Here is a 13347-nt window from a genome sequence, read left to right on the forward strand (position 1 = left end):
TACTATAAACCTATTATATGGAGCAAATGGTCAAGTTAGTCATGTTACAGTGAACTGAGTTCACATGAAAGTAATATTTTCCTTGGGAGTTTATGCATACTAGGAATATGTTGGAACGTAGTCGTAGAAGAGCATGCTGTATATAATACAAATATTATGTGACTGTGACATATGCATCATGCAAAGCAAGCATGGTTGGTTCAACGCTAACAGCGCAGAATTTTTTACATGGTTTCAGCCACCATGTTCACCGATTCGCAGCCAATCAAAATGTTGAGCGGAAAGAAACGCGCAGAAGAAAACAACCTGGCAGCCAATTGCAGCCGACCCACGTTGATCGGCTGTTTGCATTCGGAGTTATCTGTCTGGAATCCTTTGGATGAGACACGCGGGCTGCTTGAGCCCAAATTCATCCATTTCAGTGGACCGCTCTTTCTCAATAGAACAACTTTGACAACAACACATTCTGCGCGGATTCATTTTTCCCTTGTAGGACAACAGCTAACAGAGTCAGAATAAGTGAATTAAAGACGGAATATGACAAAAATATTGACAGCCTGCAACGTCGTCAAATCACTGAGGCAAGGATGGCTCGCAGCCAGAAGAAGCAGCAACCCTGCTTGTTTGAGGTCTGCTAGGCTCTTCAGTGTTAAGGTAATACATTCGCCAGCTAGCTAACTAGCTATATTGATTTTCTTTCATTCTAAAACGTTAATTGAGCAGTAAACAACTTACTTTTACCAGCTTGCAATAGTTTGCGAAAGTTTTGTCATTGACCATGAATTATAGCTAGCTAGGAATAAGCTAACGTAAGTTGTCATTCATTGTCAATAATAGCTAAAACAATGTATTGTCGAGGTAACTTAACGTTAGCTAGCTAGCTATCACACTAATAAAGCATGCTCGAACTTGCTTCAGTCAGCTAAATGCAGTTGACAACAGGTCAACGTTCTTTTGCATTTGGAGAAGAAACACGTCGTGTTCTTGAGTTGCAGTGGAGCCAATAAAATTAATGGATGCATATGGTGGCCAATCCCGGTGTGGTGTTGCGTCATGTTGATTTACTAGTTTGGGGTGCAGTTTGGCAAATCTGGCTAAGCAAAGATATTTCTCAACATTGCATGATTACTCGATGCAATATATTTCAATCAACTTTATTAGTTATATTGGCATAACATTAAATGCCATTTTGTGATTTTTATAAATATGTGTAGGATACGGTATTGGGCTTTAACACCACACGGTCACACACGCACACGCACACGCACACACACACAGTGGATAATCCTAGGCTTGGCCATGAAAAATAGAACAAGAGAATAGTCTACCTCAGCATTCACTGCTGACCAGGAGAATATGGCCCCTCATTGAGTGGGTCAGGGGCTGGTGGTAGATAGCTACCTCTAGTTTCCTTTGTCGTCGGTGAATTAGGATAAGCCTTCTCTCATACCGATTTAAGATAGCATGTTACTGTCTATCTAAACAGAAATGTTCCTTGCATCATAAAAACACCTCATACAAACAGTAAGGATTACCCACAGTGCATTTGGAAAGTATTCAGACCGCTTAACCTTTTCTACATTTTGTTACGTTACAGCCTTATTCTAAAATTGATTTTTTTCCCCTCATCAATCTACACACAAGCTATCCCATAAAGACAAAGAAAAAATGTTTTTTTAGAAATGTTAGATAAAAACATAATTTGCTATGAGACTTGAAATTGAGCACAGGTCCATAGGGTTTCCATTGTTCATCCTTGAAATGTTTCTACAATTTTATTGGAGTCCACCTGTGGTAAATTCAATTGATTGTCCATGATATGGCCAATCAATTGAAGAGACTTGAAATTGAGCACAGGTCCATCCTGTTTCCATTGATCATCCTTGAAATGTTTCTACAACTTGATTGGAGTCCACCTGTGGTAAATTCAATTGATTGGCCACGATATGGAAAGGCACACACCTGTCTATGTAAGGTCTCACGGTTGACAGTGCATGTCAGAGCAAAAACCACGAGGTCGAAAAAGGTCGAAGAAGGTTGAAGAAGGTTGAAGAAATTGACCATAGAGCTTCAAGACAGGATTGTATCGAGGCACAGCTCTGGGGAAGGGTACCAAAAAATGTCTGCAGCATTGAAGGTGCCCAAGAACACAGTGGCCTCCGTCATTCTTAAATGGGAAAATGTTTAAAACCACCAAGACACTTCCTAGAGCTGGCCGCCCCCGGCCAAACTGAGCAATCGGGGAGGTGACCAAGAACCCGATGGTCACTCTGACAGAGCTACAGAGTTCCTCTGTGGAGATGGGAGAACCTTCCAAAAGGACAACCATCTCTGCAGCACTCCACCAATCAGACCTTTATGGAAGCCACTCCTCAGCAAAAGGCACGACAGGCCGCTTGGAGTTTGGCAAAAGGCACCTAAATGACTCTGGCCATGAGAAACAAGATTCTCTGGTCTGATGAAACCAAGATTTGCCCCTTTAGGCTGAATGCCAAGCATCACATCTGGAGGAAACCTGGCACCATCCCTACGGTGACAGCATCATGGTGGCAGCATCATGCTGTGGGGATGTTTTTCAGCGGCAGGGAATGGGAGACTAGTCAGGATCAAGGGAAAGATGAACGGAGCAAAGTACAGAGAGATCCTTGATGAAAACCTGCTCCAGAGCGCTCAGGACCTCAGACTGGGGCGAGGTTCACCTTCCAACAGGACAAAGACCCTAAGCACACAGTCAAGACAACGCAGGAGTGGCTTCGGGGACAAGCCTCTGAATGTTCTTGAGTGACCTAGCCATAGCCCGGACTTAAACCCTATCGAACATCTCTGGTGAGACCTGAAAATAGCTGTACAGCTACACTCCCCATCCAATGTGACAGAGCTTGAGAGGATCTGCAGAGAAGTATGGGAGAAACTCTCCAAATACAGGTGTGCCAAGCTTGTAGCGTCATACCCAAGAAGACTCTAGGCTGTAATCGCTGTCAAAGGTGCTTCAACAAAGTACTGAGTAAAGGTTCTGAATAAGGGATGCACAATATATCAGTGAACATATCAGAATTGGCCGATATTAGCTAAAAATGGCAACATTGGTATCGGGCCGATGTCTAGTTTAACGCCGATGCGCAAAACTGATGCCAAAGCTGACGTGCAAACCTATTTGATGCCACGTAAAAAGTTTCACGACACGTGCAACACAGCATTCCTAACCTAGCCCACAATGTCTGCTGTGTGGATGAGCAGTTAACAAGTCGAGCAGTCATTTGAAAGAGTAAAAACATTTCAGCCAGACAACTCAAAAGGCGAAATTCATTAACGGCAAGATAATGGAATTCATTGCACGATGTTGGCATTCGTAACTGGTCTAGCACCGGTACACACTACCAAGTGCGCTATTTTTCAGATGTTGCCCTACCGGAGTTACACAGTAATGGCATCGCTGCTATTACCTTCACGACATACTATGAAACGCTGTTTGGGTCTTTGCATGTCAAAAAAGATACACGTCAAATAACACGTTAAATATGCTTTTAATTTGACATGTCAAATAACACAGTTTTATTATAGAATGTTGTTTGTTCTGAATTTGCACATGTAAGCCAAGCGTCACCACTACTATCAGTAGCACTGTCATAGCTGTACAAAAAAGTCTGCCAACACCGGCCATGAGCGATGTGTTTACAATACCGCATTGGTAATAAAGCATTATTTGTTCAACCGCAACTGCTGTGGTAGCTAGCTAGCTTTAGTTTGGTACATAACTAGCACCAATACAACCAGCCTGCAATCCATGTTCTCATGTTCTGAGCAAGGAACTTAAATGTTAGCTTTTTTACATGGCACATTTTGGACTTGTACTTTCTTCTCCAACACTGTGTTTTTGCATTATTTTAAACCAAATTTAAGATGTTTCATTATTTATTTAATATTGATTTTATTTATGTATTTTATTAAGTTAAAATAAATCTGTGCATTGTTTATTCAGTATTGTTGTGTGTGTATATATAAACACCGGCCGATTTTAATTGGATCTGCTTTTTTTTTGGTCCTTCAATAATCGGTATTGGCGTTGAAAAATCATCATCGGTCGACCTCTAATCTGGACTATTTACATTGATTTTACACTGCTGCTACTCCCGCACATTGACATGTGTACCGGTACCACCTGTATAAAGCCTCGTTAATGTTAGTTTTTATTAATAAAAAAAACTTTAGGGTATCTAGTAAATGTTTTCTTAACTCTTTCTATAACTGCGTTGTTGGTTTTTCACAATTCCTGACATTTACGTGGCACCATCGTAATACATTGTATTGCATGAACAAAACAACAAAAAAACAAATTTCATTGTATTATAACAGGAGATGTCTGGGAAGGGAAAGGCCCAACGAGCCCAAGAAACCGCACTGCTACACCCTTGAACAGCTACAGGTTCCTTGCAGGGAGCAGCCTGAGGGAGGTGACCTCATGCCTCCTGTCAGTACCTGTTTACAGGGTAGCCAATTGTCCAATAACATTCCACATAGTTCCACAACTATTGCAGTTGGGTAAACATGCCTTTTGGAAGTTCAGTTCATTTTCTTCACCTGTGCACAATCAAGAGCAGAAAGAGAGGCACGCAGGAATGTGGCGTCACAATTTGGGTTTGAGCATAACATTTGCAAACAAGTTTAATAGGTAGCACCCTTTAAGATTTTGGGAAATGCGTTATTGAGATTTCACAATTATTGAACACACAGCTCTCGTGAATAGGTTGGCACAGCAAAGATATTTCAAAAAGTTAACACAGCAAACGTGAGAGCAAAAAATAAAATCTCTTGCTTGTTTAAATGCAGATCAGAGGATGGCGCAGTGGTATTCTTTTTAAGATTCTGCACATCAGTCTTATGCAATTCATTATTTATTGATTCAGTGTTTGTGTAATTGATGACCACATTGCTATTAGCACACAACTCATGACAAATTAATAATATTTAACTGCCTTGTTCAGGGGCAGAACGACAGATTTTTACCTTGTCAGCTCGGGGATTTGATCTTGCAACCTTTTGGTTATAGGTTTTGATGATGTTTTACTGGTAATGGGGACATAAGTAAATGCAAACAAAATAACTTTTTGGTCAGTGTGGTGTGTGTGTTACCTTTTTATTTAACTAGGCAAGTCAATTAAGAAGAAATTCTTATTTACAATGACGGCCTACTCTTGCCAAACCCAGAGGACGCTGGGCCAATTGTGCGCCGCTCTATGGGACTCCCAATCATGGCTGGATGTGATACAGCCTGGATTCGAACCAGGAACTGTAGTGACGCCTCTTGCACTGAGATGTGGTGCCTTAGACTGCTGAGTCCGTGTGTGTGTGTTTAACTATTAGAATGCTTAAAGGCCACAAAATTGTTTATATCGGGTATGTTTTGTTTTTATGCCAAGGAAAATATCGGTATCGGCCAAAAATGTAATATCGGTGCATCTCTAGTACTGTTAGGTACCAGTAACATAACACAATTTGGAAAGAGTCAAGGGGTCTGAATACTTTCTGAATGCACTGTGTAGCCTGGCTCAGTGGCCTTGTGATTAAAGTGCCCACCCTAAGGTTGGGAGTTTGATCTGATGCGTCTCTGCTTGAGACTCAGCATTAAAGAGATAGACGGGAGGTAAGGCCCTGCGATAAACTACTGTCCTGTCCAAGGGTGTACTTGTACATAGGCTCCTGTTCCTATGAGCTGTTCCAGCTAGCACAAACCAAGGCTTGTGCAAGGCTGGCTACTTTTTTACTATAGCCTGACCTGGTTCTATTGAATTATTAACAAAGGGTCATTGTAATATAAAAAGGTGCCACTGCCATATTATAGGTCTGTGAATGTATCATAGTAGTTTTTCCACCACATTCTTGTATTTACTCAGTAGCCCAGTTACCAGTCCAACTCTTGGATGTGTTCTGTACTGTGTAGGCTAACATGAAGAGTAATATACCAACGGTTTCTTCTTTTTCTTCATCCTTGTCTCTCCTGCTCCTCCTCCTTCACCTCCTCTCCCAGGCCCAGATAGCCCACCTGGTCCTGGAGGATGGTACCCGGATGAAGGGCTTCTCCTTTGGGGATGAACGATCTGCTGCTGGGGAGCTGGTCTTCAACACTGGCCTGGTGGGGTAAGAGATCAGTCTTGTCTAAATCACCATTAACAGTCAGTCATCATCATTGCTAAAGTGCATGGATCACAGTATGTTTACATTGTGGGGAGACAATTTTGTCCTAACCAGGGGACAGGTAAGCAGTTTTTCCAACTCCTATTTTCACTCTCATACCAAACATGACAACAACCAGCACAAATAGGTTACCTATGTATATCTATAATAACTACACATTTCTGAAGGTACCCAGAGGCTTTGACTGACCCCAGCTACAGAGGTCAAATCCTGACCCTGACCTACCCTATAGTGGGGAACTACGGCGTTCCAAACACTCAGGAGCTGGATGAGCTGGGCCTGAGGAGGAACATTGAGTCAGACCGTATACAGGTGGGTCTGTTGTGTTATCGTGTGTGTGTGTGTGTGTGTGTGTGTGTGTGTGTGTGTGTGTGTGTGTGTGTGTGTGTGTGTGTGTGCGTGTGTGTGTGAGAGCATGTCTGTGTTAGTGATGTGTTGGTTGACTCATAGCCCGCAGTTCCAGTGGGTATATCCGTGGGTGGATGGGTTTAGGGTCATGAAATATTGTGTGTATGAAGGGCAGGCAGGTTCAATAAAGAGAAAAAAATATCATAAATGTATAATTGTGGGCCTCCCGAGTGGCGCTGCGGTCTGTGTCACAGCCGGCCGTGACCAGGAGACCCATGAGGCAGCGCACAATTGGCCAAACATTATCCGGGTTTGGGGAGGGTTTGGCCGGCTGGGATGTCCTTGTCCCATCGCGCTCTAGCGACTCCTTGTGGCGGGCCGGGCACATGAATGCTGACTTCGGTCCCCAGCTGTACAGTGTTTCCTCCAACACATTGGCACGGCTGGATTCCGCGTTAAGCGAGCAGTGTGTCAAGAAGCAGTGTGGCTTGGCGAGTTTGTGTTTCAGAGGTCGCATGGCTTTCAATTTTCGCCTCTCTAGTCCGTACCGGAGTTGCAGCGATGGGACAAGATTGTAACTATCAATTGGATATCACAAAATTTGAGAGATAAAGGGGTACAAAATGAAACAAAAATTAATTAATGTATTATTCTGGGGCCTCCTGAGTGGCGCAGTGGTCTAAGGCACTGCATTGCATTGCAGTCATGATGCGCCACTACAGCCGGGAGCACCACAATTGGCCCAGCGTTGTCTGGGTTAGGGGAGAGTTTGGGGGATTTCATTGGCTCATCTCGCTCTAGTGACTCCTTGTCGGGCCGACCGTCTGCAAGCCGATACATTGGTTTGGCTCGCTTCCGGGTTAAGCAAGCCGTGTGTTAAGAAGCAGCGAGGCTTGGCGAAAATGCACGCCAAATGCTTTTGGGAATTTGGGCAGAAAAAAGTTAACGTTGATCCACTGAGGCAAAAAGGACAATGTCAGAATTGAATTCAATAAGAGAAAAGCTGCGAAATGGAGAGTTGAAATTAACTTGGAGGGCCAGAATCGTATAGTTTCCCAAATAGTAATGTTTGGGAAATATGTGGTAAAAGAGCAGTGTTATGTTATGCTATATTTTAAAGTTGACTGCTCCTTTGCTTCGCTGTTAGTCAAGTAAATATTTTAGGGTATTTAAAGTGCATATTACAAGGTCTCTTTACAGAGGAAATAAATAATAGCTTTATTAGGTTGATAACTCAAGTGTTTGGTTTGTGTTGTGACTCATGTTGGGTTTGTGTTGTGATCTCTAGGTATCTGGACTCTTGGTGCAGGATTACAGTCATGAGTACAGTCACTGGAACTCTGTCAAGTCCCTGGGACAGTGGCTACAGGAGGAGAAGGTAGTAGAGACAGCATTACAGTCACCAGCTGTACAGTGTTTCCTCCAACACATTGGCACGGCTGGATTCCGCGTTAAGCGAGCAGTGTGTCAAGAAGCAGTGTGGCTTGGCGAGTTTGTGTTTCAGAGGTCGCATGGCTTTCAATTTTCGCCTCTCTCTAGTCCGTACGGGAGTTGCAGCGATGGGACAAGATTGTAACTATCAATTGGATATCACAAAATTGGGGAGATAAAGGGGTACAAAATGAAACAAAAATTAATGAATGTATTATTCTGGAGCCTCCTGAGTGGTGCAGTGGTCTAAGGCACTGCATTGCATTGCAGTGATGATGCGCCACTACAGCCGGGAGCACCACAATTGGCCCAGCGTTGTCTGGGTTAGGGGAGAGTTTGGGGGATTTCATTGGCTTCATCGCCTTCTAACATAGTCAACATAACATAAGTCCCCAGCGTTACAGTTCTCATTAGTGGTGGGTCCGCCCTCAAAAACGAGATTTTCCTTTTGTTAATTGAGAAATAAAATCACTTTTTTTGAGTGCAGACCCACTACTAATGAATTCGATGTTTTACTTTTGGCTAATGCACCAGTTCTGATTTACAGTGGTTTAAAGAACCTTTTGAAAACATGGCACTTCGACTCATTTTCTAACAGCACAAGTCTTACTGCAATTTTAATGTTAGTATTTTCTCATATTGTTTGAAAGGTCCCTGCATTGTTTGGAGTGGATACTAGGATGCTGACCAAGATCATCAGAGACAAGGTAAGTGTTTTTACTGTAAGCCTTGTCAAAGCCAGAATGGCCTATAGGGCAGGAGCCTATCTCCTGTCTATGTAGCTTGAGGCAGCTTGATGTACAAGTACACTCCCTGGACAGGAAGCTAGTCTTGTTACTGCTTTACTCTTATTGTGTTTAAAGAAACGTGACTATTGAAGAAAAAGGCTGTTTTTGACAGAAAATGTGTCTCTTTATTTTGTGACCAGGGTACAGTGTTGGGGAAGATAGAGTTTGAGGGCCATCCAATAGAGATATCAGACCCTAACCAGCAGAACATTTTAGCAGAAGTCTCAACAAAGGTACGTTCTGACTGCTATACGATCAAGTGTATGCTGTTATTATGGATATGATTCTGCTGCAAAACATATTCCCCCCTGTTGATGATGATGATATCCTTTCATTGTTCTTGTATGTTTCCAGGAGACCAGAGTGTTTGGGAAAGGTAACCCCATCAAAGTGGTGGCTGTTGACTGTGGCATCAAGCACAACATCATCAGGCTGCTTGTTAAGGTGAGAAAGGGAGACTAGAGGAGAAAGTTTACCATTGATCACTGACCTCATCTCTTCTGTCCATAGATGATACAACTTAGACTACAGTAGGGCTGTCCCAACTAAAAAAAATCTTGGTTGACTTCTTTCGACCAATAGATTGCCTGCCAGTTATGGTTTTCATATGCACATTTTCATGAAACAGTTTCATATAATTTATAATAACTTCTCTATATCTCAATCATTGTCATGTGGTTAATCAAAATCAGATCAAAATCTAAATGAAAATGATACAAACCTAAAAAGTAACTTGTATTGCCATTGGTAACTATGTAGCCTACGTAATAAAAACATTGCAGTCTGCAGGTAGAAAATATCCTGATAAAAATAAATATCCTATAAATCACATTGGCTACACATGGCCTGTCTGCAACAAACTTCAAACGTTGTATCAACTATTCTGGGCCCTCAGAGTAGGGCTAATAACAGTTGGTCTCACGGTAATTGACTGTTCATTAACATAAACACATTTAGCATCACCTGGCTTCCACACACAGTCTACAAGCCACTGATGCAGACCTTTGGAACATCTATGTCTAACAAGTCCATGTAATGTAGCCTACACCTTCACAATAAATAAATTATTTATTTTAGACAGGTCTAAAGAAGCATGATATGAGGAAAATTTAGTTTATTTCAGAAGAACAGAATAGCATACTATGCTGTGGCTATGCCAAATGGCTGTGGGCTACACTAGTTCATTTAGCAGACAACATTTGCTTAGAATTCCATGGCATTATTTTATATTATTTCATAGTATGAAGAATACAATTGAACAAAGCTGAAAGAAATAGAAAGGATATTTTCTCTAAATGATTTGACGGAATGAGCACGTGTCTATTCTGTGAGCGGTTAACAAAGAAAACAGGTACTCCTATATGATTAGAGTTATTTATGTAACTTTAGTTGTTCTACAAATGTTGGGCTATATGTTTAAATTTTTAATACATTGCAAGGCTGCATGATGCGATGATTTGGAAAAAGTTGCTTGAAAGGCATGAGCTCTGCTTTCTTTTTTACGCAGGCTGTACACACTTCATTACTCTCTTATTCACCATTTGAGAAGCACTTGATATTGACTCAAATTGCACCCTAAAATGTTTTATTTTGCAGCCAGTGGCCGTTGTGCCCTTGGCCCGGAGTGCTGCTCGCTCCTAAGCACCTCCCACTCACATGGCTCTCCATCACGTGATGGGGTCTTTCTCACAGGCTACAAGTGAAGAGACACATCGGGGACTCAACTGCGCGCATCCTTATCTAATTTCGAGGTGCATATTGTGAGAACTGTCCACATTTGTTTTTCGTCAGCCAACAAGATGAGTAGGCCTAACGAACAGCGAAAGCACTAGCCTATGTCAATCTATTATCCTCCATAGTACAAAAGTCAACCTATTCTGTGTGATAAATAAATATTCCAAACATAGTCTGGGATAGTAGTGGGATGCAATAGATCCCAAATTAATACAACCACTAGCATCAAAACACTTTTTATGCAATGTGGCTGACACAACAGATCAGAACATTTAGCTTAAGATGTTGATAAACTATTAGGCTATTTCTTCACATTATAAGCACAGCAATGCTTACATGGCATGAGCAAATAAGAGCAAATGTTCCATTAGTAGGAAAACTCCATTATGAAAAGTGACTGCAAATGCGAATACGCATGTAATGCTTTTACTTTAAAGGTGCCTTTTTTATTTCAAAAATTATCTTCCTAAACTTGAAACTCACACCCTGTTTATGTATGCCAGTTAGGAGCTAAAGCACTTGTAAAGTGGATTAATGTGCTTCATTTTAAGAAGTTATTAGGACACTTTTAGTTGTGATACAAACCTTATCAAAACATATCGGCTTATTGGCTAGGCTAATACATGAGGTGTGGCTCGGGTGGTTGATGTCCTTGATCTTTTTGAACTTCCTGTGACATCGGGTGCTGTTGGTTTCCTTGAGGGGTTTCCTTGCCCCCGGTGCTGCGCTGGGAACCACCCTCTGGAGAGCCCTGCGGTTGTGGGTGGTGCAGTTGCCGGACCAGGTGGTGATGCTCTCAATTGTGCATCTGTAAAAGTTTGTGACGGTTTTGGGGCCAAGCCAAATTGCTTCAGCCTCCTGGTAGCCTATAGGCCTACTTCTATGCGAGTGCGTCCTGGCTCAATATTGACAGGAGCGCTCCAAACAAAAGACAATGACTAAATTGACAAAACTTGTAAATGGAATGAAATAAACCAAATGTAATGAACACGAGGGGAGACATAGAGCTGGTTCCAAGCACAGGGTGCAGCAGGTGTTTATTGCAAAGGACCACAGGAGGAGGCAGGTCCAAAAAGGCAACAGTACAGGCAGGGAAAAGGCTAGTAACGTAGTCAGGGAGATCAGGCAATAGCTAGATAACAGGAAATCTGATAGGCTAAAGTACAGGCCGGGAATAGGCAAAAGGCATCGTTAGTTTTTGCCTGCCTCACTATCATACACGGGAGGCTTCAATTACGGGAAAAACAGAGCTCCGAATAGAAGTGTGTCACAAAACAAACAATACCTCACAGTGATGGGGTGCAAAGAACTGAACTAAATAGTGTGTGATAATGACATACAGGTGTGTGAACAGGTGATTTGAATTCAGGTGTTTGGGATCTGGAGTGTGAGCTGCGTTCAGGGATCTAGGTGTTTGAGAGTGTGAGCTGGAAGCAGACCTTACACCAAAACTTGTGTTTCTCACAAGTGTAGCATAGGTTGTGCAACCTGCAAACAATGTGTCCACTCCCACAATGAGAACGGAAAGACTGGAAAAATAATATTGAATGCATTAAAATAAATTACCATAGCCAAAGTAACATGTTGTAGATTAATTCCTAATGGTAAATGTACTACTGGAATTGATATACACCAACAATTCACACAATGAAGCTATGAAACAATGAATGTGCACAAATTACCTGGAGAAAGCGCATTCTGGAGAGAGAACTGCATTCTGCATCTGGGCGCATGTCAATCCGACGTCTGCATTGGCCATGCAGCATTTACTGTGATAGTCAAGGCATTCATACATACTTCTTGCGCTTTGCAGAGCAGTGCAGCGCTATTGTCAAGTATGTGAGTTTGTGTTTATACAGGATGTACATTCCCCACCTACTGTCAACCAATCATGTCAATCTGGAGCTATACAGAGCCCCCCACATAAAAAAATGTGGCGATTCGGTACGGACCTCGATACGGCCTCTGCATACCTCTGGAGGCTCTTTAATTGCATCTCACCCTCCATATGGAGCCTCTGACCACATTTTCGGATAAAGAAAGTCTAGGCCTCCACATTGGATTAGTTCACTGAGATGGAAGCAAATAAATATATACACTACCGTTCAAAAGTTTGGGGCCAAGAAACTGAAGATCTCATACAATGCTGTGTACTACTTCCTTCACAGAACAGTGCAAACTGTCTCAAACAAGAATAGAAAGAGGAGTGGGAGACCCCGGTGCACAATTGAGCAAGAGGACAAGTACATTAGAGTGTCAAGTTTGAGAAACAGACAAGTCCTCAACAAGTCTCAACGTCGACTAATTGGGGTCAGCCCTAGACTACATAGTATGACCCTGTGGGTTTGAGTGTGAAATAATGAAAGATGTTATTTTAGAGAACCATAAATATTGACCCTGGGCTAGTCACTAATAGCAGCATGAATAGAATTGATGATAATAAATGTCTCTCTCTGTCTGTATGCTGCAGCGTGGTGCTGAGGTCCATCTGGTGCCCTGGAACCAGGACCTGATGAGTCTGGAGTACGATGGCCTGTTCATCTCCAACGGCCCTGGGGATCCCTCTCTGGCAGGAGACCTCATACAGAACGTCCGCAAGGTAACATAACCAGCTGCCCATTGCACTACAGAGGGAAGAGAATTAGATGAAGAGAACAGTTTACAAAGGACTTATAAAACCATTTAGGTGTGAAGTGTTACCATGATAAAAGATGTTAGCATTACCAGATGGAATTTCATCCAAAACATCCTCAAGGTACCAGCTGCACATTGGACTACAGAGCAACATTTGTGTTGCGATTGCTCAAAATACATCTGAGTCATACTTTATTAGTATGTGCTTGCCGCCTTTTGA

The 13347-nt window shown here is 42.3% G+C and overlaps 1 protein-coding gene across 1 annotated transcript in view; it reads left to right on the top strand.

Moving 5' to 3' along the window:
- The first annotated feature begins 339 nt into the window (after positions 1–339).
- The window catches only part of cps1 (carbamoyl-phosphate synthase 1, mitochondrial), an 82632-nt gene continuing 69624 nt past the window's right edge, over positions 340–13347 (top strand). The window contains exons 1-8 of the mRNA XM_035749699.2: positions 340–654; positions 6026–6135; positions 6360–6504; positions 7829–7918; positions 8622–8678; positions 8900–8992; positions 9114–9203; positions 12964–13092. Coding sequence (XP_035605592.1) covers positions 538–654; positions 6026–6135; positions 6360–6504; positions 7829–7918; positions 8622–8678; positions 8900–8992; positions 9114–9203; positions 12964–13092 — 831 coding nt within the window. The 5' untranslated portion in view covers positions 340–537. The remainder of the gene's footprint in view (positions 655–6025; positions 6136–6359; positions 6505–7828; positions 7919–8621; positions 8679–8899; positions 8993–9113; positions 9204–12963; positions 13093–13347) is intronic.

This window comes from Oncorhynchus keta, chromosome 34, assembly GCF_023373465.1.
Source record: "Oncorhynchus keta strain PuntledgeMale-10-30-2019 chromosome 34, Oket_V2, whole genome shotgun sequence".
Taxonomy (NCBI): domain Eukaryota; kingdom Metazoa; phylum Chordata; class Actinopteri; order Salmoniformes; family Salmonidae; genus Oncorhynchus; species Oncorhynchus keta.